At 27.4% G+C, this 27937-nt stretch overlaps 7 protein-coding genes across 13 annotated transcripts; 3 read left to right on the forward strand and 4 right to left on the reverse strand.

Moving 5' to 3' along the window:
* Positions 1–3067: 3067 nt before the first annotated feature.
* LOC122717318 (cytosolic 10-formyltetrahydrofolate dehydrogenase) lies at positions 3068–7594 on the reverse strand. The gene is made up of 8 exons (XM_043941276.1): positions 7434–7594; positions 7104–7151; positions 6495–6636; positions 6176–6410; positions 5099–5778; positions 4608–5022; positions 3883–4541; positions 3068–3786 (listed from the first exon to the last, which is right to left on the reverse strand). Exons 3-8 carry the CDS (start codon positions 6628–6630, stop codon positions 3209–3211), a joined length of 2703 nt encoding a protein of 900 aa, XP_043797211.1. The 5' UTR covers positions 6631–6636; positions 7104–7151; positions 7434–7594; the 3' UTR covers positions 3068–3208.
* Positions 7595–8445: 851 nt separating this feature from the next.
* On the reverse strand, positions 8446–10692 carry LOC122717319 (protein Red). 2 transcript variants are annotated; one of them, XM_043941278.1, is made up of 3 exons: positions 10516–10692; positions 9740–10254; positions 8446–9658 (listed from the first exon to the last, which is right to left on the reverse strand). In XM_043941278.1, exons 1-3 carry the CDS (start codon positions 10544–10546, stop codon positions 8600–8602), a joined length of 1605 nt encoding a protein of 534 aa, XP_043797213.1. In that variant the 5' UTR covers positions 10547–10692; the 3' UTR covers positions 8446–8599. The 2 variants fall into 2 exon arrangements, with proteins under 2 accessions (XP_043797213.1, XP_043797214.1); XM_043941279.1 differs by having other exon boundaries at positions 10349–10521.
* A 102-nt stretch (positions 10693–10794) lies between these two features.
* On the reverse strand, positions 10795–12882 carry LOC122717320 (N(4)-(Beta-N-acetylglucosaminyl)-L-asparaginase-like). The gene is made up of 6 exons (XM_043941280.1): positions 12743–12882; positions 12326–12575; positions 12079–12235; positions 11589–11814; positions 11231–11529; positions 10795–11163 (listed from the first exon to the last, which is right to left on the reverse strand). Exons 2-6 carry the CDS (start codon positions 12453–12455, stop codon positions 10902–10904), a joined length of 1074 nt encoding a protein of 357 aa, XP_043797215.1. The 5' UTR covers positions 12456–12575; positions 12743–12882; the 3' UTR covers positions 10795–10901.
* A 192-nt stretch (positions 12883–13074) lies between these two features.
* Positions 13075–14785, forward strand: LOC122717321 (thioredoxin-related transmembrane protein 2 homolog). Its single transcript, XM_043941281.1, has 5 exons — positions 13075–13573; positions 13663–13843; positions 13907–14093; positions 14171–14366; positions 14439–14785. Exons 1-5 carry the CDS (start codon positions 13430–13432, stop codon positions 14535–14537), a joined length of 807 nt encoding a protein of 268 aa, XP_043797216.1. The 5' UTR covers positions 13075–13429; the 3' UTR covers positions 14538–14785.
* Positions 14786–14993: 208 nt separating this feature from the next.
* Positions 14994–19901, reverse strand: LOC122717317 (probable ATP-dependent RNA helicase kurz). Of its 2 annotated transcripts, XM_043941275.1 has the most exons (17): positions 19827–19901; positions 19570–19749; positions 19188–19472; positions 18505–19125; positions 18082–18433; positions 17747–18005; positions 17473–17653; positions 17157–17389; positions 16860–17083; positions 16545–16790; positions 16273–16462; positions 15936–16076; positions 15677–15880; positions 15555–15613; positions 15395–15476; positions 15229–15326; positions 14994–15153 (listed from the first exon to the last, which is right to left on the reverse strand). In XM_043941275.1, the coding sequence occupies exons 1-17, from the start codon at positions 19899–19901 to the stop codon at positions 15077–15079; spliced, it is 3507 nt and encodes a 1168-aa protein (XP_043797210.1). In that variant the 3' UTR covers positions 14994–15076. The 2 variants fall into 2 exon arrangements, with proteins under 2 accessions (XP_043797210.1, XP_043797209.1); XM_043941274.1 differs by having other exon boundaries at positions 15395–15613.
* Positions 19902–21077: 1176 nt separating this feature from the next.
* LOC122717217 (ARL14 effector protein) lies at positions 21078–21901 on the forward strand. Its single transcript, XM_043941060.1, has 3 exons — positions 21078–21238; positions 21305–21570; positions 21628–21901. The coding sequence occupies exons 1-3, from the start codon at positions 21173–21175 to the stop codon at positions 21710–21712; spliced, it is 417 nt and encodes a 138-aa protein (XP_043796995.1). The 5' UTR covers positions 21078–21172; the 3' UTR covers positions 21713–21901.
* A 115-nt stretch (positions 21902–22016) lies between these two features.
* LOC122717033 (GTP-binding protein Di-Ras2) lies at positions 22017–27852 on the forward strand. Of its 5 annotated transcripts, none has more exons than XM_043940708.1 (5): positions 22017–22581; positions 22655–22729; positions 23582–23784; positions 25148–25366; positions 25831–27852. In XM_043940708.1, the coding sequence occupies exons 3-5, from the start codon at positions 23647–23649 to the stop codon at positions 26062–26064; spliced, it is 591 nt and encodes a 196-aa protein (XP_043796643.1). In that variant the 5' UTR covers positions 22017–22581; positions 22655–22729; positions 23582–23646; the 3' UTR covers positions 26065–27852. The 5 variants fall into 5 exon arrangements, with proteins under 5 accessions (XP_043796643.1, XP_043796644.1, XP_043796645.1 ...); XM_043940709.1 differs by having other exon boundaries at positions 22017–22376; XM_043940710.1 differs by having other exon boundaries at positions 22017–22376; positions 22666–22729.
* The last annotated feature ends 85 nt before the right edge of the window (positions 27853–27937 follow it).

Raw genomic sequence — 27937 nt, forward strand, 5'->3', positions numbered from 1 at the left:
ATTCGCGTTATAATTATAATATGCGACATGTGATATCCGGAATTATTTAGTATAATAGTGATATTCAATTTCTCGTTTTAATCATTTGACATACAGTTTAATTTTATCGTAAAATCGAGAAAAATTTTATTACCACTTCTCAAAATCTTAAAATAATTATTATAACAAATTATACATCTTTATAAAATTAACAATAGCAATTTTTTGAAATTAATATTTATTGCAAATTCTACAATTAAAAAATCAAATATTAAGTTAACAAGCAAGTTGCATCATATATTATAAATCTATGGAGATATAAGTAAGTAAGTAATAAGTAATAAGAATGTAGGTGAATAACAATTGGTCCAGGATATGTCGCAGCGATATAATATCTGTGTTTTATGGAATACCCTACGAATCAGCTTACCAAACATGCATAGCCCACAAAAAGATATTCGTTTCCGCCCAGCGTGATATCCATGGTATCACAGGAAGGTTAGAATCAGCCTCTGTACACTACTATATTAAGCGATGTATATATATATATATATCTTTTTCAATTAATTTGAATCCATTTGATTAAAAATATCGAATCATTTCTTTTTCTTTTTTGAAGAAAGAATTTATATAAACAAAATAAAAGAATGTAAATAAAAGTAGAGAAAATCGAGATTATTATAACACTACACTCTTCGGTTTAAAATGGTTTAAAACAATTTGAATCAATTTTGTTAAATTAGAAATATGCAAAATTAATATAAAAGATATAACCATAATACAACCACCAACTGGTACGATATCCCGAGGGCGACTGAACTGAACACTACTGAACAGTAAACTTGATTTACAGCTGCGGAGAAGGGAGGATTCCGAGAGAAAGAAACACGTGGTGCGATCCTCCGAATGAAGAGGGGATCTGCGACACTTGGACACGGGATGCGTAGCTTTTTCTTTGTTGATCAACGAATCGAATTGTTAAGTGAATTGCAAATTAAATTTTGATCATGTTAATTTAAAAATGTAAACATGGTTTGTCAAATCTGTAATTTCATTTATCGGTTCGTCAAGTCTTCAGGCTTTGTACAAGTGAAGTTGCTATTTAAGAATTTTGTTGAATTCTTGATACTTTATTTATAGATGTATTAGAAGTTTTATTCAAGATAATTACATAAGCTTTTAAAGATCAGTTAGAAATGATTATATCAATTTTTAATTGAAAATTTATTATACTTCATTCCTGATCTATCCATTGATTATGCAATATGAATATATAATGAATATAATGAAAATAAGTAAAAAAATATTCGTTCTTTTATGTTATTGAATAGTAAAAGTTATAATTTTTTAAAAATATCATTATCATATTCCACAATTAAAGACTTTATTTTTAATAATTTTATAATTAAAATAAAAATAACATTTTTTAGAGAAAATAAAATATAGAGAAATATAAAATAAAGAAACATTTAGACGCAAGTGTTTAACTCAAATCAGAAAAGCACCATCGAAAGTTTATCAATTATTTGAAAGACCTATCTAAAAGAGAAGAAGAAAAAAAGGCCAATATATATTGGAAAAATAAAATAAATAGAAACATATGGAAGCAAAGGGGACTTGGAAAGGGTCAAAGGGCAGTGTCCTGAGGCGAGGGGACAGAGAACCGGGCCAGAGAAAAATTTGCATTTCCTGTTCACAATGAATAATGCTGAATGGAGAAGCCTGGTCGTCGAATTAATTCAATAATCCTCGAAATTTCAATCAAAAAGATCATGTTTCAAAGTCTTTATAAAAGAAATGTATTCGTAACCATAAGCCACCAGAATTAGATTAACCATTTATTGATATAATACTTTTATCACGAAGAATATCACAATACTTATTCTTTTATATTTTTATTATTCATTATATTTTTTATATTCTTATTTCTTTTCTTCTACAGTTTTGTTAATCAAATGTTAATAACCATAATTATTATTATATCTATAATATAGATTTATTTTTTCATTAGGATTATATCGAATAAAAAAGAAAGAGGGAAATGGAATGTTTATGAGAACATGTTGTTCCTGCCCCTGAGGTTGTTGACCATACATGCATCTATTTATGTAGAGGTCTTTATGTTGACTTTGGGTTCCCAGGTATGATTGGGTATTCATAGAAATAACTCATGTCCATTAATTTTGGCCAAATTCCTCTGTCTTTCAGTTAACGTTTTTTGCATTCCATTTATTCTTTGATATTGCTCGAAGTAATTATAGAATATTCAATTGGAATGAATTTGCATGTAAATAAAAGAATTAGTTTAGTTTGAAGAAATTTCCAAGATATATATATAAAACGGTTGATAATATTATGAAATTATATACATAATATAGATATATAATAATGTTATATATTATTATATGAATTCTAAATATGATAAAATTATCAAATAAATTTAAGAGAAGTTAAGAATTTAAATAAAATTAAGAAAGTAATTCAGAGAAATTACATAAAATAAAATAAAATTAAAATAAGTTAAATCGATGATTCTATTGATAATTTTTATAATTTTTAAATATTTTATAAAGAACAAAATTAAATTATTTTTTTTTATACATATAATCGTCAAATGATTGATCTTAATAAGTAAAAATATAGCAAAGTTCATAAAAGAACTATTAATTCACTATATATTCTCATTGATGTCAAATCAGATTTGCTGAATATTCTCTTATTTATAAATAAGAGAAATATCTTAATTATAAATAAATCATAAATCTTATCTTATAATATATAGTGTATTCCAACTATTATAATCATTAAATAAAACAATTGCATTTAGAGGAAGAAAAAAGAAAAAATAGAGCTTGAAAAGGAATAATGGTGTAACCGCTAACTATTCAAAGAAATGGAGTATACTTGTCTCTGTATAAAAACGCACATTGAAGCATCTGGAATTTTAAAAGAGAAACTAAAAGGAGCTTGTGCAAAAACTGTTTATATAGCTCGCATACGGGAGCAAGATTTTACTGTCTCCTAAGAGATAACGATTATCTTTTAGATATTATTTTAGATCTTTCAAATTAAAAACGAAATATAAATATAAACTAATCAAAAAATTTATTTAATATAAATAAAAAAATTATGGATATGAATAATGTAAAAATTTACAAATACATGTTTAATACATGAAATATGAAAGACGAGATTGTGATGAAGAATAATGAAATTAAAATGAAATATTCTAATATTCTACAGTGATAGTTTTTGTTTTTAAATATTCGTTCAAAGCTTCTTGACCCAGATCTTTACCAAAACCAGACATTTTGAAACCACCAAAAGGTGCAGCCACATCTGTCTTATTATAAGTATTAATGAATACTGTTCCAGCTTCTATTTTTTCAGCAAACCTAAGAGCCCTACTGATATCCCTTGTCAAGATACCAGAAGCCAATCCATATTCTGTATCATTTGTCCTTGCAATCATGTCATCTACGTTCTTCGAACTGAATTTGGAAATAATCATGATGGGACCAAAAGATTCCTCTTTAGCTATGTACATGTCATCTTTCACGTCTGTGAATATTGTTGGCTCAAAATACCATCCTGGACGGTCTAATCTTTTTCCACCATAAATTAATTTAGCTCCTTCTTTAACTCCACGTTCCACAAATTTCAAAAGTTTGTTTAAATGAGCTTTATGGTTCTGTGGTCCATGGGCTGTGCTTCTATCTAGGGGATTTCCTATGGAAATCTTCTTAGTCTCCTCCACTATCCTTTTCAAGAATTCATCATGAATTGTCTCTTCCACAAATAGCCGACCTATTTAAAAAGAATAAATATTTTGATTTTCTTTTATAAATAATAGATTAATCATTTTTTAAATAAGAGTTTTATTTAATATTCTGAATATTATACCAGCAGCTATGCAGTTTTCTCCTTTGTTGAAGAACACGCTGCTCATTGCAATTTTAATTGCTTGCTGTAAATCAGTATCTTCGAAAATAACTAAGGGACTTTTTCCACCTAATTCTAGGGATACTTTCTTCAAATTACTATTTGCACAAGATTTCATTATAGACTGTCCAATTTGCGTAGACCCAGTGAAACCTAGTTTTCTGATTAGAAGATGTTCACAAATTGCATTTCCAGTTTCAGTTCCGTTTCCTGGTACGATATTCACCACTCCAGGTGGGAAACCAGCTTTTGCAGTTAATTCTGCAAATTTCAAAGCTGTTAAAGGTGAAGCTTGTGCTGGTTTCATTACCACAGTATTGCCTGCTGCCAGGCAAGCTGCCATCTTCCAAGAAAGCATCATCAAAGGATAATTCCAAGGAGTAACCAGGCCACAGACACCAATAGGTTCTTTTCGAGTGAAGGTTAAATTACGATTTGGTCTGGCATGAGTTATTGGTATGGTAGAGCCTTGAATTTTATCACACCAGCCAGCGAAGTATCTCCAAGTTTCGATGGACATTCCTATATGGGTCTTCAAGGCTAATGTATATACTGCACCGGAATCTATGCTCTCTATGGTTGCTAATTCTTCCTTATGTTGTTCCATTAGATCTGCTAATCTGAAGAAAAATTATTGATTCAGAATTAATTAAAATAAATAAAAATTTGCAATCGAAAATATTTACTTGAAAAGAAGAGCTCCACGCTCTCTGGCGCTGATTTTGCTCCATTCTCCTTCTTCGAAAGCTCTCTTGGCTGCCTTAACTGCCTTATCCACATCTTCCACGGTGCCGGTTTCAACAGAACAAATAATTGTTTCGTCATGAGGATTAATTGTGTCTATAGGATTTCCGTGGCCATTTACAAATTCTCCATTAATAAATAATTGTCTAGGGAATTTCAGAATCATATTGTTCGCTTGCACTTCCACAACATCGTATTTGATTTCTTTAGAGGTAGAAATACCTCGTGCTGTTAAAACTACTTTATTTACAAACTGGATAAACACCGGAGCCATGAAGACGTCGATATTTTGCAAAGTTACTCCCAAATTATCCTTTACCTCTTCTACTAATCTTATAACATCCATACTTCCTGCACCTGTAGAAGAAATATTTTAAATTTTTCAATGATTTTTCTTTTATCAGATATGTTTTTGGATATATCTTTCACATACCACAGGCAAAGAAATCTGTATCCTCATTAACGTCCATGTTTAGAATACCTTCCCAAATCCGCTTCAAGGATTCTATCATCTTTTGTTCCTCTTCAGTAAATTCAATTATGGTATCTTCACTCTTCTGACCAAATTTGCTCGCAAGAATAGTTCTAGTTCCAATTTTCATTCTTTCCACATTGACAAAGTGATTATCAACAGCTTTAATTAACAGTCCATCTTTATGAATGATGCCCAATCTATCCTCTACATTCACTTCAATCTCGTGTTCGGGTATCTGATCACCATTCCATAAGATAGAACCAAATAGACGAACTTCTTCACCATTGATAATAGTCCAGGCACCTGGACTGCTATCAAAACCACGTATGAAATCATGAACTTGTTTTGCAGGCTTGGTCCAGTCTATTTTTTGAAGTTCTTTTTTATTCATCATAGGATCGTAAGTGGCTCCCTCTTTCATTTGAGGAATCATAGGAGCAGTTCCTTTAGCTACAAGATTTACAGCCTCTGCCATGGCCTTAATCCCTTCGGGATACAGGAAGTTATTGTACAAAGAATCCAAAGTATCATTGGAGTTTACTTTGCATGATCTTTGGAGCAAGATTGGTCCAGTATCGAGACCATCATCGGCCCAGAAAATGGAGAAACCTGCAATGTCATCTCCTTCTATCAGAGTCCTAAGAAAAATAAAAAAAAAAAAAGCATAAGAAGATTATTATTTTTTGCATGATAAACTTGAATTACAGAAAAGAATGATTGCATAGTGATTCTTGAAAATTTATCGGTTTTCTTATCATCATATTCATTAAACGAGAAAGCTAAGAATAAATATGTATTATATATTTCGATTGCACACGAAAACAGAGTCGAACCAGTTTCAAGATAAGCTTGCGTTTCAATTCACAGTGTCTTATTACTCCTCCTTCCCTTCCTTGCCGCCAGTGGTACTCTTTTGCTAAGATAAGAATTCGATTAAGAATTCACATAGTAGTCCATAAACATTCTTCTATATTATATTAGGTAATTTCAATCGTGTAACATATTACATATTATGATTATTTAAAAAGAACTAACCAGGTAATAGCACTAGCTCCTCTATGCCTTGGTAATAAGGATGGATGATAACATATACTGCGATGACGAGGATGATTGATGACCTCCATGGGAATGAATTGACTGCAGAATGGAAGAACATTTAAATCAACTTCGATTCCTTTATATAACTGGAGCACTTCCGGCAAGGTCGTTCCTTTGCTTCTCCAAGACTTGATCTTAAAAACTGGAGTATTATCGATTTTTGCTGTTACAGCTGTAAAAAATAAAATGTCGAAATGTTAATAATATTCGTTGATCGATATAAATTTTTCGTACAATATATAATTTTTGTAATTACCCAGAGGATCTTCTCGATTCCCTTTGTCAGGAATGGTAAAGACTCCTGTGATCTGATGACCATTCAGTTTCAGAAGTTTGTAAACCTCGGCTGCGAAGTTGCTTTGACCGATTATTGCCACTTTAAGTTGCGCCATTGTCGTCTAAATACTCAAGATATTTTAATTTTTATTCTGTTAATATTTAATAATGTTTTTTTATTATGAAAGAGTATAGTGAAATATAATGAAATATTAAAATAAAATAATTAAATTAAAAAATTAAAAAATTAAAAGCGTAATAAGGATCATAAGATATAATTGTAAAGACATAAACTTTTAAAAATTAAAATGGTTATAGTTAATTATATAATTAATTATATAATTAATTATAGTTAAATTATTAGTAAATATAAAAATATATAATTATAAACAGAAATAAATATGATAATAAAAAAAAATAAATAATTTTAAATAAATATACGGATTCATAACAATTCTTTATGACCTCACTATACTCATTTTAATAAATCTTTCTATATATATATATTATTATTATTCTTCAATTGACCCAATACCAAATATTAATCATGCCGTTATAGCAAACATTATGCAGCATATAATATACATACCTATTTGTTCCGCGATCTCTTCTAACTTTCACTGTACTTTCAAGTGAACTGCAAAGAGAAGACATAGTAAAGAAGCTGTGCAAAGGAAAAGTTGCTACAAGATAGGGAGAAGAATAAATGGAATTACTCTTCTATTTCTATCTACAATGACCATGTTATTAGCATTAAATATATTATATATTATATATTATCATCTACTATCACCAAATGTATCCAATATGCTATCACCCAATCGTTATTCTAATTTCTACCATTTATGTTTAAATTATTCGAATAACAAAGCAATATTTTTTACAATATGTATTTACAAATTTTAACATTTTATCTTACGGTATTCACGACGTAGGAGCGTATTGAAAGGAAATTCTTCAGGAACAGCATTAGAAAATTAATATCTTCGATTTTCCGATTGTATAGAAATACATTCACTTCGCTGACTGTTATTCGACGATTAAGCAACACTTGTGACTATCGAACTGAAGCGCGCTAAAACGTGTAACGTTTATATAAGCTGGCTGTATCAGTAACCAGGGTCAAGAAATTTTTTTTAACTTTTCTGTATATTTATCTATATTATTCTGATTTTTATTCTGATTTTTATCAGCTACGTGGATTTCCCGATGCATCCCTTAAAAAATATAATGCGTTAATGAATTTCAGATATGTGAAAATATGGACAAAACAATAGAATAGTATAGTAATAATTACAATAAATTAAGAATAATGTTGTACGTTATCAATCAACGAAAATATCAAATATGAATGTACCATAAATTAATCAGGAATTATTAGGATTATGTAGCATATTCTGATATGATATTATATTTTATACATCATATAATAATCTAGAATAAAAAGCATATTCATTTTGGATATATATATGTATAGAATTAATAATAAATATTTAAAAATTCAAATTATTTATTACATGCAATGCATAATTAGCATCGAATGTAATTAATTAGAAATAAATTATATTTTCAAAGAAGATTCTTGATTGAAAATAGAGAAAATTATTAAATATTTAATATAAATTAATAAATTATTAAATATTAAATATTTAATATAATTTATTAAATATTTAAACATATTAAGAATTAATAATTTTTATTAGATCTATTATAGTAAATTACAAGTTTTAACTGGTTCGAACGAATCTGAATGAAAGATTCCCCCCTATCAATTGGTCATAGGTTATCAATATGATGTTTACATGACTAGTTTCATACTAGTTTTAGTCAGTTTAGATCAAAAGCTGGGTCAAGATGAATAAAAAAATAATGTAAGTTTTCGGTTATAATATTAGCAACGCAATTTCAGAAAATCAGAACAGATTTAAAAATATTGTACAGTCTTTTATTATATCCCTGATCTTGTACATGTTTTAATCACGAACGAGATCGATTATATACTATTATATACTATACATACATATAATATTATTATTTTAACGAAATAAAATTAATTAGGAAAACAAATTTATACAGATCGAATATTTAATATCTTGGAACTTTGAATTCTGATGCACCATCCAATACTGTCGTGGGTTTTCTTTTATTCATAATATTCTGAATTTTCTGCCATTCTCTATCTAATTCAGCTTTTTCATTTTTTTCTTTATTATATTTTCTTGTTCTTCTTCCATCAGCCATTTTTACACCATATTGAAATGCTGCTTTTGGTAAGGCTTCTTTATTATTCATATATTCACTATATTCTTCAGGTGTATCAAAATCCCATCTGCCAATAGGACCCTTTTTGTTACCAAGATCCATTTTGGTGTAATCTACTTCATCATCCGAATCATCTATAGCATCTTGCATCTCATCCAAGCCTGGATAACATTCTGCATATCCTTCTGGTTCAGCAGCTAATTTATTAAGGAGTGCACCTTTTTTTGGTGCATTATTATCTGAATTGGAAGATGCAATATTTGGCAATTGAGGAGTATTTGCTTTATCATCCGTATCCAAACCATTCTCTGGTTTATCAAAATAAGAACCTTTTTTCTTTTCCCGCGGTTGATTTGGATCTTTCTTACTAATCGTTGGAACATAATCACCAATATCTCCATAGATACTTTCGTCTTGCGGTCTTGGAGCAATATCCATGTCATTCATATCGTCAGGTCTTGATCTACCATCTTTATACTTCTTTCCTTTTTTACCATGACGATTACCTTGACGGAGATAAGATAAAATTTGTGCCAGTTTGTTTATTACGATATCATTTGTTGTTAAAGTAGGAGTATTATCTATAGTGGGTACATCTGCCTTGCTTCTAATGAGAGTAGTCGGTATATCTACATCTGTATTTTCGTCATCTAATTCAATTACATAAGCCATGCGGCCAGGAGTAAATAATTCATTTCTTTCAATTTGTTTAGATTTCATGGTTATAATTGTTCTATAAATATTACGTCCTATCTTAGTTTTAAACTGCATCTCATCATCTTTCTTTTCTCCTTCTTTTTTATCTTTTTTATCCTTTGGCTTAACCAATTTTTCCATTTCTTGTTCCTGTTCATGTTCTTTTGCTTCTATTTCACTACGTACCTGTAAAATAAAATATTATCTTATAAATTTATTTCTATTTCTACATTACAAATTAAATCATAATTTTTTGCAGATTCTTACTTTTTGAAGAAGAGCATAATCCAATCCTTTTACTAAATGAGTGTGTTCCATGTCACCACCTAAGAATTTTGATTGTTGAATCATTTGTCTTCTACGTTCAGCTGCATCCATTCCTGATTTCAAATCTGGTGCAACTGCACGATATGCACTGGCACTATTCATTGGATCTTCTGCTTGATAATCTTGATTTGTACCATCCCTACGTTCTCTAGCTCTATCTCTATATTTCTCTGCTAATTCTGCCATTTTATCTTCTTCCTGTTTTTTTAATTTGGCATAAAAACTTTTCTTTTTTCTTCGTAATTCTGCACGACTGCCACCACTGATATTTGGTGTTTGTGCAGTTTTTGCATTAGCATCTCGAGCAGTTCCAGGCACAGAAGCTGGAGTAGCAGATGGAACAGATGCTCTTGGTGTCATCAATAGTTTCCGGAAATCATCATTCGTTAAACGAACAGACATCCCCATATCTTCTTCCGTTGTTTCTGGCATTTTGGTTATTGTATATAAATGTTCTAAAATATTGAGGTTAATTTGTTAAATATTAAAATTATTATAAGAAATTGAAAATTAAATAAAATACTAATGTTATAAATTATAAGTATATACCTTACATATACTTGATATTTTAAAATTTACAATATTGACTTAAAAAAGAATTTATCATTTAATTGAATATATTTTGACAGCTTACTATTACCACAATAGAATATCTTTATTAACAAATATCACAAAGTTAAAAATAATAGAGTGGAGAACTTTAAGAAAACAATAACCTATTAGAGAAATGATACAACGCGATGCCATCTACTAGCTACTATTTAGTAGTATTATATAATATATCATATCATTGGATAGATGGCGTCGTTAAATTTTGTTTATTCCCTCTCTAATAATTTTCAGATTAATATATTTTCCATAAGTGAATCTTCTTCAGAAATCTTGAATGTTACTGACATCTAACGGAAAAAGATTATGATTTTAAATTTAAATTTTTTTGAGCAAATTAAATATAAAAAAATTAAAATTTTATTTAAAAAATAATAATATTTCATTTTTGCATACTTTCAACTTTTATTGTAATCAAAAATAATTTGTACCAAAAAATATTATCAATTTCTCTTAATAAACATCAGAAATCAAAAAAATTACAAAAAAATCATTAAATGTTTTTAGCATTAAAAACTTGATATTTAGCATCTATACAAGTAGCATAATGTATCGTTGGTTTTCCTAATTCAGGATTGGCCACATAATATGCAAAACGGGTAATTCCATTGCATGCAGCTCCATATTCTCCATGTTTATTTAATGCAATTACTGCACCAGTGAATGTAGGATAATGTTTAGCGATTCTATTAATTGCTGTGGTTGCAGCTGCAGTAGGAGTAGCATCACGGCGCATTTCCTCTACAGCTAAAAAACTAAAAAAATCCCTAGATACAAAACTGCAAAATAGAAAAAATTATATCATTCATTGAATTCTTTTACCTTGGTAAAAATCGCATCATGATATCTCCTTCGCCGGTTCCAGCTGCCGCACCAACATCTTGATCAGCATATGCACCTGCACCTGCTATTGGGGAATCCCCAATGCGACCAGGGATTTTATTTCTGGCACCATTTGTTGATGTACCAGCTGCTATATGCCCATTTGAATCTATAGCTATAACTCCGATCGTATCGTGGTTTTCTTCAGTCATATATGATAAATGTTCCTCCAAATTGTTGTCCATAAAGTCTTTTGAACGATATGGTCCACAAGTCTTTGTTGGATCCGGATTTACATTCTGAGAAGATATATGTATAATTAGATATATGTAGAATTTCTGTAATAAAAATAATTTACCTTCCAAAAATTAGGCTGGCATTTATTTGCTTTCCAGTCTAACCACATTTTCTTTGATTCTTCTGTTTGTAAAGATTCTTTTTTAAATCCCATTTCTATAGCAAATTTTGTGGCTAGTTCTCCACCAATTAAAGAATGTTTAGTATTATGTAAAACCTTACGGGCAACTGAAATCGCATTCTTAACATTTCTTAACAAACCTACACCACCTACATCCATTGTTACTCTATTTTTAAGCAAATAATATAATAATAAAATCAGAAACAGTACTTTATATATATATATATATATTATATATATATATTATTATTATATATATAATATATATATATTATTATATATATTATATATATATTATTATTATATATAAATATATTATGAATGGGTATATATATATATATATATATAAATAATATATTATGGATGGGTATATATATATATATATATATATATATAAATATATTATTTATATATATATATATATATATACCCATCCATAATAAGAGCATCTAAAGTTGTTTCTCCAGATTCATCTGGACTACCCCCATATCCTACAGTTTTTCTGCATCTCTGATCTTCACAAAAACTGCAACTTTCTTCTATAGCATCCAGAGCACTTCTCTCTTCATTATTTAAAACATTCCAAGCTAAAACAAATTATAAACACATATCAATAAAATTGTTATATTATTATTATAGTCTTATGAAATTATTTCTTTGAATATACAAACAATTACCTCTTTGTGTAGCATTTTCATAATCCCAAGTAATAACTACCAAAGGAATGCTCTTATTAAAAGCAAAAATTTCTTCATACTGTGTTAAAGAAACATATACAACCAAGTAAATAGTTAGTAAGATCTTCATGTTTGAAGTTCAGTTAGCTATTGATTAGTACTAAGACTTGATCTTTGTTCATAAAGAAAGAGGGGATATATCTCTCTGATGTTAGATTGTATAAACTTGTTTTGTTTTGATATAATATTTCTGAAATGATTTGATAATCTATAAAAATTAATGAGCTTTACAAACAGATGAATATGACATGAATTATTTTCATTGTAAATTTATAATAATTAATTTATGTGAAATATGAGAAATAATAAACAATTATTACAATAAATAATTAATAATTAATAATTAAATTTTCTTACAATATCAAATCTTATCGGATTTGTGGAAAAATTTAACAAGATATCAAGTTCAATGAACGTATATATTATGATCAATTATAAATTCTATCTTATCAAATAATTAATATTAATCATAATCATAATTATTTCATTTGATTTATTTTTTCGAATATTATTAATAATTAATAATTTATCTAAATCATTTGATATATCTGTAAAAAATATAATTTAATATATTAATTAAATAAATATTAGAAAAATTCTTCTCTCTCTCTCTCTCTCTTTCTCTCTCTCTCTCTCTCTCTCTCTCTCTCTCTCTCTCTCTCTCTCTCTCTACATTCTTTTGAATTACATTAATTTACCATTTACTTTTTGAAGTGAATCATGATCCATTTATATTTTTTTTTATTATAATTTTGTATTATAATAAGTAAATAAAATTTATGAAATAATTCAAATTATAATTTGAAGTTTGACTAAACATGAAAGAATTCGTGACATAAGCAATTTATAATCGATGTTTAAGATTGTCACACATTTTTGCTGAAAAAGAAATTAAATTATAACAAATTATTTAGAGTATTTTTTATATCAATTAAAACACTTTTTATTTAAAATTAAAATAGGATAAAAGTATTCTCCCAAATTTGGGAGTTGCTGTTATTCTAATCAGTATACATAACCCCTCTCATATTCATTTAAAAGAAAATGCCTTTCAAAAAAGATTTGCGACTTTTGTTGAAGCCTTACTATTTTATAAATATTTTACTTAGTCTTTCATACATTATTTCCAAACGTATACCAATTGTTTGTAATTATGTATTCGCACAAGCTGAATGTGAACTTGATGGAGTAAGTCATTTAAATATAAAAATAGAAATATTATTAAATTATTTGAATAGAATATATTTTTATAATATATAAATATATTTTTATTTTAGAGAGAAACAGAAATACTATTTTTTCTCATGATAGTCATAATGATAAGAACACGAAAAACTGGAAGTGTAACTATGATAAGCTATTTATCATCCAGCTTTGTATATACTAAAGTTGCAAATCTGATTCTTTGGTTTTATGCAGATATTCGTATGGGAATAATATTTGCTATTATATTCATTTGTAAGTATTTATTTGATATAATAATTTTCAAATAAACATTATTATATAATTTAATAATTATAGTATGCGGTTTAATGTTTCCTGAACCAACATATCAAGGTCCAGAAAAGGTAACATATTTACGTGGTGCAAATGGATTACAAGAAGAACTTTACCGTGATACAAAAGTCATTTGGTTAGTTGCATTCTATACAGCTTGGAATCCAGCTTGTGTTAACTTCGCACCAATATTCTCTGAACTTTCAGCAGAGTTCGTAATGATCAATCATTTATATTATGAATAATTATATAATATTATATTAAAAATAATATTTTATAAATTTATAGATATGCTTTAGAAAATTTGAAATTCGGAAAAGTAGATATAGGTAGATATCCAGATGCTGCGCTAAAATATCATATTAGTGATGCTAGTACTAGCAAACAGCTTCCTACCTTAATTTTATTTAAAGAAGGTAAAGAAATAGAAAGACGTCCACATGCAGATCATAAAGGAAAACTGATTAAATTTCTTTTTTCTTTGGTATGTGTAACAATAGATTTTTAAATTTTGGAATGTACATATGTATATAAAAAAATTTGAATTATTTTTTAGGATAATATAAAGGCAGCTTTTGATCTAAATAATATTTATAGAGATTGTAAAAAAAATCCGATCAAAAAGAAGGAAAAAAAAATAGTAAAAACAGAGTGATCTAATCTAATAGTATTTCCAAATATTGAAATGTTTACTATCATAGCACTGCCAATGCGATTTTAAATGAAGATTACTTTATATAGAATAATGGAGTTTAGAATAACCAATGTCTTGCGCAATTTTCATTTATAGCGAAACTGCAAATATTTTGTAAATATTCATTATATTTTCTATCATTATGTTTTTAACTTCACTATAAGTAGATATTTCTTTATATATTCTAATTTATTGTATATAAATACTAATATACTATATAAGATATTAGGTTAAGATACTAATTTATTAAATAGTTATATTAATTGAAATTAAATAAAACATAGAGCGCTATGTGTATAAATTATAATTTGTCGAAACCAAAGCAAAATTTCTAATTAAGTTAAACATAAATTATATGCAATATTGCAGTTTCGTTGAATAAACTGAGTAAAATTTTGTTGAAATAGATAATTGTAATAAATATTAAATATTTATATATTATAAAATTCAAGTATTTATACAATATACAATTGTGGATATATAATTTAGCATAAAATTTATCATATAGGTGGCCAAATGATCATGATATGTCCATGCATTGATTCTGGCAACCATTTTTGATAAGCTGATAAAAGAACTGAAATTTATAACGATAATTTCTTAATATCATTTTGATCATATTTATTATTATGTACGAAAAACATATACTTACAATTTCTATCTGCCTTCCAAGTTTCTAATAATTGTACTTTTGACATAATTCCATGAGATAATAATAGTTGTGTCATTTCTTGTGTTCGCGGAATTAATCTAAAATTTCATGTCAAATTATTAATTTTGAATTGTTTTATTTATTTTAACTCTATTTAAAATCTTACTTAGCCCATGCTTTGGTAATGCTTTGAGGAGTTGATAATAATGAAGAAACGAATTGTTTTAATTTTGGAAATACTTTTCCTTCTAAAAAAAAGCATGCAAACCATTTAACCCCATCTATGGATAATGGATATTCCATATTCATTATTGGTAATTTCCAACCTGCTCTTCCGAATGTTCCTGTTATACTACACATTATTTTTCCAGTTTCTGGATCATACCTTCATAAATTAAATAGTATAAGGAAATGTTTTATTATAAAAAAAAAATATAGATTTGTGTACCTTGGTGGTGGATTAGTCAAAGGATCTCCAAGCTGACATAGAGAAGGAGCAAATTTAGGAAGCCATTCTGATTCTATAGCTGTGACACCACGCATATACATTTTATTTGTTTCATATATTTCTTGATAAACTACCCACTCAGGACATATTTTTCGAAGAACACATGAGGAATGTAGAAATACTGGGTCTTCCATATCTACAGTTCTAAAAATTATCTAATTATATATTTAAAATGATTAAAAAATATTTAATATCTTACTTATAGGCATATTTCCATTTAGTTTTATCTTGATCTTCATTAATCTCATCTGGCATCACTTTTTTTGCCACTTGATCAGCCATTCCTGCGAGAACTATTTGCCTGAGAAGTTTGGCTTCCATATCAACTGGAGGTTTCATCCTGAATTAAAATTCAAAATCATAGAAATAAATTTTTTAATAATGTAAATAAAAATAATTAAGCACTAAAAAAGTAATGAAAAACAAGAATATATATATAGAATCCCGATTTTCTGAGAATTTGAATTCTCTGTAGATGTTTCCTCATTTTTTTCTTCAGTTCTTATTATTTACTATTTATTTTTTATTGTACATACTGTGGATCAATGATGAGATTTAAATCTTGAATATTCAAATTAATTTCATTTGTTAGTTGCTGTCGGAGTTTTCGAATTTCCACAATCGCCTTATGTCGTAAACCATGCTCTTCACAAAAAGAAAATAATTTTCCTTTAGTTCCTGCATATTCTGCACTTCCTACAGCTCTGATTAAAACCATCAGATCACCTTTTCCATAGAATATTATATTTAATTAATTAATATATTTACATCTTATTATCATAATTTTTAAAAAATTTAAATCATGTACCAAGAAGTAAACTATTGCCGGTACCAGCCCAAAAACGTTTTATTTGTAACCATTTATTCCGAGAATCAACATCTATATCAAATGTTTCCATAAATATCTCTTGAACAGAAAGCGCAGCCACCATACACACTGTGTATTGAAGAAGATTATGTTGATGGGACAAAGCTAACATCTTTCCGTAACGAGGAGCAACAGGAAATGCAGCTATACTGCGACCAAGTGATGTTACTTTAGCACTATATAAATCTAAATAAAGAGTAATTACAATGGATAAATAATAGATTATATTTTGTTAATAAAGGATTATAACTATACCTTTTTTTTCAATAGCTGGCTGTTCTAAAATTCCAAGTATTATTAGTCTTTTTTCAGCCATTTTTAATTGTGTAGCATCTGGTGGCGTTGGAAAAGGAAAATTCACAACCTTATCAATATTCATGATTTTCATTTGTAAAATTAAATCATCTACAGGTTTTCTTTGAATCTCTGATTGGCTAAACTGTTCAAAATGATCATTAAACATTGCTGAAGAATATAACCTGCAATTAATATTTATTAATAAAGAAATTATATTTTCTAATTATGAACTAATATTTCAAAATAAATAAATACCTATAACAATGTCCAGGACCAGTTCTACCAGCTCTTCCTGCCCGTTGATTAGCAGATGCCTTACTGGTATAGTAGACTTTATATGTATTAACACCAGTTACTTTATCATACATCTTTATTTTACAACGTCCACAATCTATTACATATTTTATATTAGGTATAGTTAAGGAAGTTTCTGCTACATTTGTGGATACCACACATAAACGATGACCTTCTGGAGGTGGCTCAAATACCTAAAGATAAAAATTGTTTAATTCTTGTTAAATTCTCAATTACTATTTTTATGAATTGTAATATTTTTGAACTTTTAAATTACTCTTGCTTGTTTATGACTTGGAAGCAAAGAATACAATGGTAAAACCCATAATGGTTGTGCATTTATGCAAATCTTTGGATTAATCATATCTTCATCTTCACTTTCGTCTAATTGTTCTTCTTCATCATCTTCTGCAGCAATTAAATCTTCGTATGTATCATCAATAGGAATTACAGAATAACTAAAAATTAGTGTATGATTATAAGATAATTGGGAAAAAAGTTATATAATATGTAGTAATTAATCATATAAAAAAATAAATATGTTTTATTACTCATCCAGATTAATGTTTGGTAGTTGAATGTGTTTTTTTTGACGTAATTTGTTATAACGAATAGCTTTTTTGTAACAAAAATCATTATCACTATCAATATTATCGTTTTTATTATTATCATTTTTGTCTTGAATATCTTCTTTCTTTTTTGAAAAATCTTTATTTTCTGATTTTTCTATCTTTTTTGTAATTTCTTTCTTATTTCTTGTAGAAAAAGCTTGACGCAATTTTCGTACTACGAAATTTACCTCTCGTTGTCCTAAATTAATGATATATATTTTTAAAAAAAATATATTATAAGATTTATAAATAATTTGAAATTTTAAAGAATATACCCGTCAAAAATATTAAAATTCCACCATCAGGAAGTCGAGTATGTATTTTTATAGCTTTTTTTAAAGCATCAGAAATATAATTAATGCTTGTCGTTTTATTAAAATGTATTGTAACAGGAAATTGTCTTGATTCCACTGTTAATACGGGTGGTTTCATTTTAAATAATTTGTTATTTTCTACAAATTCTTCTACACGTAATGTAGCTGACATAATTACAAGTTTCAAAGAATTTTTTCTTTTATTCCGTAGTGGTACAATTCGTGATAACAATCCTATCAAAATATCAGTATATACACTACGTTCATGTGCTTCATCTAGAATAATTATCGAATATTTCGTCAGTAAAAAATCCTAAAATATTAAAAATTCTGATTATAATTATTCCAAAGGATTCTATTTAATTTTTTTAAATAATTCCATACATTTTGTATTTCCTTTAATAATACACCATCAGTCATAAACTTGATTTTTGTTTCAGGTGTAACATTTCCTTCAAAACGAATCAAGTAAGAAACTTCTTTTTCACTAAGATTCATTTCTTGAGCAACACGTTTACTCATAGATATAGCTGCTACTCTTCTTGGTTCTGTAATTCCAATTAACTTTTCTTGAGCATAGCCAGCTTCATAGAGAAATTGTGGAACTTGCGTAGTTTTACCACTGCCTGTTTCACCTGTGATTATTACAACAGGATTTTCATTAATTACTTCCATTATAATTTGTTCTTCTGCTACTATTGGTAATTTTAATCTAGCTGCTTGAATTTCTGGTTTCCTTTGCAGCATTACAAACAGAGCAGACTTTTTTTCTATCAGTTGTTGTGGCTTTAAGGATTTTTTAGTTAAAGTGACTATTGATTTTTTTTCTTCTTCTATAGTATTTTTTGTTACATTTCCGTCTATGAGATCATTTTTTTTATTTGAAATATGCTCATTTTTTTCCTTTATTTTATTTTTTTCTAAAGACACAATATTTGTTGCATCTTCTTTTTGCTCATCTTCATTATTTTTTGTATCTGATTCTAATTCGCTATTACTAGATTCCTATAACAAATTACATTAACAATTATATTAATATTTGATTTATTAGATGGTTATTAACTTACATCAAATCCAATAACATTTAGATCTGAAATTGTTTTTTCAATTACTTCTTTTTCTAAAATAGCTAATCTTTTTTTCTTGCTAGCTCTAATAGCATTTATAGGCATTTCTATTGTATCATTTTTATTTTTAATATTCGAATCAATTTTATATTCTTTAACAGATAATTCTGCTTCTCTAAAATGACGTTTTAATCCTTTAGTTTGTACACTTGTCAAAGATACATATTGTTTTAGTTCTTCTGGTGATGCTTGTACTTCTACTAATTCTTTTAGAAGTTCTGTTCTCTGTTAAAGTAAAAAAATAAAATAAAAATAATAAAATAATATAAAAAATAAAAATAAAAAAATAATATAAAAACAAATTTTATGCTCAATAACTTACTTGTAATTTCTTTTTCTTCTTTTCTATAACTTTTTCTAATTGTTTTCTACGTTTTTTAGATAATAATCGAGTAATAACAGTATTTTTAATTTTCTTTTTAGTCTTCCTCTTTTCATTTGGGAGAACTAATGCATTACAACTATCAAAATTATCTTCACGATGTATAATATCTATGGGAATCTAAAAAAGATTTTTTAAATATTTTTTTTTTTCGTTTTTTTCGATAATATATTATATTACTATATATATAGAAATACCTTTTTAGTCACAGAATTATCAATTATAACTTCTATATTATTTCTTGCTTTCCAATTATATTTTTTTTTTCCCATATTTATTTGTGTGAAAATTTTTCAACTAAAATATTATATAATTTCTTTTTTTAATATATTTTTACAATCATTATTTTCATATTTTATTTAGTTTTTATTTATACATATATATATATATATATATATATATGTATGTATATATGTATTATTTGATTATAATTTTAACCACGTGTATGAATTAAGTGTCATCTAACATTCTTTATGAAAGAATACAGAAATAATTATCTGTAATCAGCAATCAATATATCTACGAACTAATATTTTAATATTTAATATTTTAATTTATTTTTTTGTTTCGTGCTTCAAGAATATTTTTCATTTTCTTACCGTTTTAGTTGATGTTTTCAAAGCTAACATATAATAAAGGTAATTTAAGTACAGTACAGTACTTTACAATACTACTATATTATATTCCCAAAAATAAAACTATATTTTTTAAGTTTTTGAATCTAATAAAAATATATTATACGAGATATATTTTGCGAAATCGTCATCTTAAATATAAATGATCCAGAAATATATTATAAAATTGAGAATATAATATTTATATATTTTTTTAATATTTATTTAATATTTATTTTAATATTTTTTTATTATTAAATTAAGATTTAATCTTCTACTTTAAAAAAGAAATGATAAAAATGTAATATGATAAATAATTAATATTAATTAATTTTATCTCTTAAGTAATTGTAGAAAGATATTTTTCAAGAGATGGCGCTAATTTATAATTCTTACTCTCTTATTTTTTCTTTGAAAAAATATCTGTGATATTCAAAAGATGGCCTTGATAGTCAATTTTTATTCTATTTCTATTCTTCTTTTATTATTGACTCTCCTTATCTATATATTAGTTTTATTTACAGATGGTGCAAATTCTCATATTTATCCTACTTCCATCTTTATATTTATCCTAAATTTCATCTGATAAATTAATGAATATCAACAATAGATAAAGAAAAAAATATTATTTTCTAATAATTTCACAGGATGTCGCTGATACATTAAACATGTGATATTAAAAGACAATTTGTTTTGATAAGTCATTAATCTGTCATGAAATAATTAATTAAAGAAAAATGCGATTAATTTTTTAATTATATTGTGTAATTTTTTCTTTCTTTTCAAATATTAATATATATATTATTATGTGAATTTTAAACTAGATTTTTAAACTAATAATAAGTATTTCATATAATGGAGGTTATGTTAATCAAAATTTATAATTAAATGTATAATTAAAACTTTATATCAAATCTTAAATATAAGATATGGATACAGGAAATTCGAATGAAAATTTACATCCAATTTTAGAGACTCCTCCACGTGCTGAACGAGTAAGTTTTTGATATACTATCATAAATTTCAATTTTTCTGAATTCTTATATTATTTTCCATCACAGAAAAGTACACGAGGATCGCGACAAAAAGGAGTAGATAGTGTAACAAAAAAATTTCTACGTAACTTTGATCCGGAACATAGTGAAAGAGAAAAACGAAAACTTCATCGACGATTGTATCAAGGTCACAAAAGACATGCTATGTATGATGAAAATGGAGTTTATACTCAAACAGGAGATGATCTTTGTGATTGTTTAAATTTAAATTGTGCTGGATGTCATTTTCCTTGTCCTAAATGCAATTCTCTTAAGTGTGGTCATGAATGCAGGTATGATATTAAAAAATTACATTATTTTTTAAATGTTAAAAATAAGTTTTTTATTAGGAATAATCGTAAGTGGACATATGAATCCATAGAAAATGAAGGAAGCGATGTCATCATAAAAAATCCATTACTGAAAGAAACTTGAAGTTCAAAAATGAAATCAGTTAAATAATTATATCGTTAGTGATTATATTATTTTTATAAGAACTTTATGGCTGTGCTATGCAAGAACTTTACTATCAATTTTTCACCAAGCTGTATACTTATATTTATTTTCAATTTTATTAGCATTATACATTACAATTATAATAATTAGAATATAAAAAATGATATATAAGAATATCTGTATCTTCTATTTCTTTATAATATTTCTCTTATAACTTTTAAATTAATATCCCTTGTTAAAATCTTTTTTGGATCATGCATGTAGAATTTTAAGAATTTTAATGCATCTGACATTAGGCTTACCATTCCTGTTCAAAATGAATCCAGCATATATTTCAGCAAAAAGTCAAGGAAAAACTATTCTAAAATGTTCTGTAAAAACAAGAAAGATTGAAAACGCATAGTCAATGATGCACGTGCATGTTCACAAATACACGAATATGCTATTGATTTTCCGCGGTACTTTTGGCATAGTGCGCACGTACCTAACGCACATACACACATTCAACTGGCGGAGTAGGGTGAGTCCCGGTGCGGAGGGCGTGCGTTTCGTTTTCCTTTGAGATCGTGAAAGTTTACAGCAGCGAGCAGCCGAAGATAGAGTGCTACGAATATGCTTATTCTGTGGCCATTGAAAATCGAACGTAATATTTGTCAATCGATTATTTGGTAATCAACAATCGTGGTTAAAATATTGGATATTAGATAGTAATTATCCGAACATTGACACGAGACGAACATTCTCAAGCCAATTGTTATTATCCTGATTTTTGAAAGGATTCACGTTGCTTCTTCCTTTGGAGTGGAAGAAGATTTTTTATATTTTAACAAGAATCACATTTGAACGCGGTTTTTATCATTATTTTTTAAATTAAAAAAGAAAAATTGAGAAGTGCATCAAGAAAATTAACATTTTTTCTAGGAATAGTATAGTTTACCAGAGATCTAAGTGACTTGAAGAAAAAAAAGCGCACGACAGTGTCGTCTGCTATACAAGGTTCATCAAATACTTTATTATCTGCAGACCTTCCGCATCATCGGGTCAATACGATCGAGATCTTATCATCTAATGCGTGACGCGTCGACATTTAACCGTGGTCGTGGTTCAGTAATCGGTTACGTATATTTTCAGAATATACCTCTGTCATGTGTTTATACTGATTATTTAATTTTTATTTAATTTTTTTTAAACAATTTTGGAAATGATCAAATGATGGAAATGATAACAATTAAGAAATATTGATACAAGTTTCTTAAATTGGTTTATAATACTATAATCATTGATCTCTATGTGAATATTCTAGTGAAAATCTTGTTTGATAACGATGACAAGAGTCTCGAGTCTCAAACATCACTTGTTGAATATATACACATGTAGAGGGATGATTACGGGTTATAAGAGGATTATGAAGTGGCATTTATATCAAGTCGTCGGTTTTTTTCAGCGATCAAACATCACAATATTAAGAAAATGATAATAATATATATTTATTATAAAAGTTAAATATTATATTAACAAATTATAAAGATAAAAAAAGAATGTAAATCAATAATTTGACATTAAATTTTTTGAATTTATTAAATTGACGTCAATTAAAGATTTATTATTATGATAATTTTATTGTTGTCCAAAATAATTTGCTTTATACAATCAATTGGTAATCATCACATTCTCATGGAAATCGAATAAAAAAAATATATTAATCAATGTAAATAATCAGCAGAGGTGTAAAAAAAAAAAAAAAAAAAAAAATAAGAGAACTATAGAATGGCGGAGGGTTGTTGCAACTTTTATGCAAAATCCATGGATTTTCAAGTCAATTTCGTTTTTGTACGTTATGCATGACAGATAAATTTATACTGAAGAGACCCCGGTTAGCGGGGGTTAACATCATCGGGACGGCAGATGTCAGAATGCCAGAGCAGAGCAATGATTACCGCGTGGTGGTGTTTGGAGCGGGTGGTGTTGGCAAGAGTTCTCTCGTATTGCGTTTCGTGAAAGGAACCTTTCGTGAATCTTATATACCTACCATCGAGGATACATATAGACAGGTAAATCTAAAAAAAAAAAACATAAATCCTATAGATATACTATAGTACTTTGTATAATGAACTTTTGCATAAACTCTTGCATAAAGATTTATAAAAAAAATTTTAAATTTATTATTTTTTTTTTATCAAATATACTTTACTATTATGTGTAAAAAAAATATATGTCATTATATATATTTTATATATATATATATATATATAAAATTAAAGATTATAAAAAAATTACAAATTTACCAATTTTTTTTATATAATTTTACAAATATAAAATGAATTTTTGTCATATATTTCATTTTCAAAAAAATTACGTTCTAATATTTATAGTATCTAATATTTATAGATGCGAGATCAATGTGATTATACTTGCATGCGAATTTTATTTTTAATTAATTAATTATTTCTAGAATACCACTATAAACAAAGTTTATTATTTTTTTTAAAATAGAAAATTGTTTTGATTCCTAATTTCAATACATTTTATATGACAATTTTTGGATTTCTCATTTAAATTGATTTTGTAATCCTATGTTTCAAAGTAATTATGTAGAATTTTTAACCGAAATAGAATTAGATTGGATAGGCAAGTAATAAATATATATCGTATATGATAATAAATTTTTTAGATCAGATAAATAACAGGGATTTTCGTGACGTAAATTGCTGACGCTTCGTTGATGATTCATACATGATGCAAGATTATTGTTCTAATTTAATCGCTCATTTTCAAATTATTATCTTATTCTGTAATTATAATAAAATTTACATGAAATTGAATCGCAATTAAGTAATCGAGTTTTCTCTTTCAATTCTTTTTGTTTCTTTTATTCAACATATATATTTATTTAAATATATATGTTTTTAATGTTTAAATATTTTTAATTGATATTTGAATATTTTTAATTTGAATATCTTTTTATTGTTTAATAATTAACAATATTTTTCTTCGTAAATATTTAAGAATATAAAGAATACTTTTAGCTTATACATTTTCATTTTACTCTATGTTGTATATCATAAATATTAATTAAAATTTGTTTTTATCAACTTTAACAAAAATATTATAGATTGCGCAGTAATTGGAATTGCATAATCGTTCGATTAGTCAATAATTCAATTTATCGACAGTTTCGTTCAATTGATTTTTCGCTGATATCGATCGAAATTGTAATAGATTTAAATTATTTTCTAATCAATTCTTGCAATATTAGTTTCAAGCACATTGGAATTACTGAAGAAGTTTTGAAAAGAGAAAAAGTATAAAAGCTTCGTTGGTGAAATTGTTGAGACCTGTGCTGTGTATGCGACGAGAAGCGTGACAAAGGATAAATAAATAATGAAATGGGACGATTATGATACGATATTTCAGGTGATAAGCTGCAATAAAAATATATGCACGCTTCAAATTACCGACACAACGGGGTCTCATCAGTTTCCCGCGATGCAGCGGCTTTCTATAAGTAAAGGTCATGCCTTCATCCTCGTATATTCGGTGTGCTCACGGCAAAGCCTCGAGGAATTACGACCAATCTGGGCCATTATTAGAGAACTTAAAGGGCAGGATATATCACAGATACCTATAATGTTGGTAAGACCTATTTTTTAACATGAATTTTCAATTGATACGTAGAGATTTTTAAGTTTAAAAAATCTTTCATCGATATACATCGGAAATATTACAAAGAAAATATAAAAATTTATTATAAAAAATATCGATGTTCTTATCAATTAATTATTTTCTATCGATAATCTTAATGACTTTCAAATATATTGTAAAAAACTTCTTTTAGTTGTTTTCTTTAAACTTATTTTACTTTAATTTTCGAATTATTCAAAAAAAATTTTGATGCTATTAAGATCGACGAAGAGAGCGATAATATATATATTATTAATATTATTAAATTTTTTAATAATATAAATGATATAATAATAAAAACTATTCGAAAGAATTTTAATAATTTTTTATATAAATTTTATTTTTTAATTATAAATAAAAAAAATAACAAATTTATGATTTGATTTTTCGATTCGATTCTTTTAATTATTTAACAGGTTGGAAACAAATGTGATGAGAGTCCATCAGTGCGTGAAGTATCGATGAGCGAGGGTGCAGCAGAAGCCGCGAATTGGGGTTGTGGTTTTTTGGAAACATCTGCCAAGACGAATCATAACGTGAACGCCTTGTTCCGGGATCTATTGATGCTCGAAAAAAATAGATCAGTATCGTTACAGCCTGTACAAAGTAACAACGCGATCAGTCTGAAGGAGAAATGCTGCGTGATGTAACGAGCCGAAAGTGGAACAAGAAGAATAAGAAGTTGCAATACATCGCATTTTCAGGCGACAAGAAGCTAAAAAAAATGACAAAAGTAACAAGTCGTCGTTGTTGTCATTCTTTTGACCCGGCATAACATCGGCCACGGTAGTCTCGACACGACCAGTAATTAATATAGGTTAGATTTGTGTTAATAAAAGGAATGATAGATATCCTAGAAGGCTACGTGTCGTACAGGGTATGTCTAAAATACTCTTTGTTCATTAAAAAATTTATTCTTGCGCTAAAAAAGTAATTTTTTGAAACGTTTCGAATTCTCTTCAAATGATTGTATATTGTAATGTTATGTTCGTAAGAGACAAATCGATTGTTCATACGACAGTCGATTCGAAATATTATTTTTAGTCTCTTTCTAACGAAACGTTACTCCATCGACAATTTTTTTCAATTTTGATACAGAGTAATGTACTTGGTCTCCTAGATTTCACAAGACCAACGATAAATACGCGTTTTTTTACATGGGATTCGCGATTCACATATATACAATATGCATCTCATCATTCTTTCATGCAGTGATTTGTGAATCGCGATTCATGTATAATACGCATTCAAACGTATGGAGACTCATCCGATGCAATATTTAATTTCGCAGCATTATCCTTATTCAATTTACTACGTAATAAGCGATTTTTTAATTATTTTAACTACACTTCGAAAAAAAATCAGCGGCGGCAAATCAATCGAGGATACGCGAAATCTGAATCTGAATTTTACGAGAATCATCGTTTGAATATTTTCATAAGTGTATGATGAATATCCGTCATATATGAATCATGATTCACAAATCGTCATATAAAAAAAGGCGATTATTTTATACTAGTAAGCTCGTTACATTTTGGCTTTCACCCGTTTGGCTATGTCGAGTTTACTATGCAAGAGGCGTGATTGTTTGAACCGGCAATAACCGATCTTTATATTAAGAACCAACAACAAAAAACGATTTTACATGCCCAATGAAACAAAATGGATTTTTCCTGAAAGAGTAACCGATACAAAATTGTAATAATGAATATATAAGAGATATACTGAATATGATTCAAAAAATAATATGCTCTTTCACGAAAATCTTTCAAAATCGCTGTCTGAGACTACTGCGATCATTAATTTTGGGACCGGTGTCGCACAAGTTTCTTCAGCTAGGAATATAGCATAAGGGGGAACATGCGAACAAGAAACAACAAAATTAGATAAAAGTTGTTACAAGATTGGTTTTTGTTGAATAGTTGTAAGGTTTTTGTAACGATGCTAATTAGGATTTATTACGTCACGTTGATATAAACATATACACAAATACACACACACACGCACACGCACACACAAATACACAGAGATGAACAGAGAAGTTTATGTATTTACATGTACACGTACAAGGTTCATTAGGCATCACGCGTTTTCCGTGTTGACTCATATTTTAGTGTTTTCCTCCTGTATGTTATATACAGACGTAGGTTTGTTAGTGTTTGCGAGGAAACGTTAATTAAAGGGACTCGCCGCGAAGAGCTCGTTTGTTCCTCGACTCGAGTTTTGTTCATCTTGCTACTCGCGTTTATTGTTATAAAAGAGGTACCTAGATTAGGTTTGGGCAAAATTTTCAATATCAGACTTTCAGAATTATTATACGTATCATTAATATAAAACACGAAGGCACAATGATTTTTAAATTCAATTTCTATTGATAATATTTGATGAATAAAAAAAAATAGAAAGTTTGAAAAAAATCTTCGGTTTAGAATATATAGGAAGTATTCATAGATATAACATCGAATTTGAAAATAAGTGACATTAAAAAATTTAAATTAGATTTTTAAAATTGGATTAGATTCT

The sequence above is a fragment of the Apis laboriosa genome, unplaced genomic scaffold (genome assembly GCF_014066325.1).
Source record: "Apis laboriosa isolate Shangri-la unplaced genomic scaffold, ASM1406632v1 scaffold4_cov146, whole genome shotgun sequence".
Taxonomy (NCBI): domain Eukaryota; kingdom Metazoa; phylum Arthropoda; class Insecta; order Hymenoptera; family Apidae; genus Apis; species Apis laboriosa.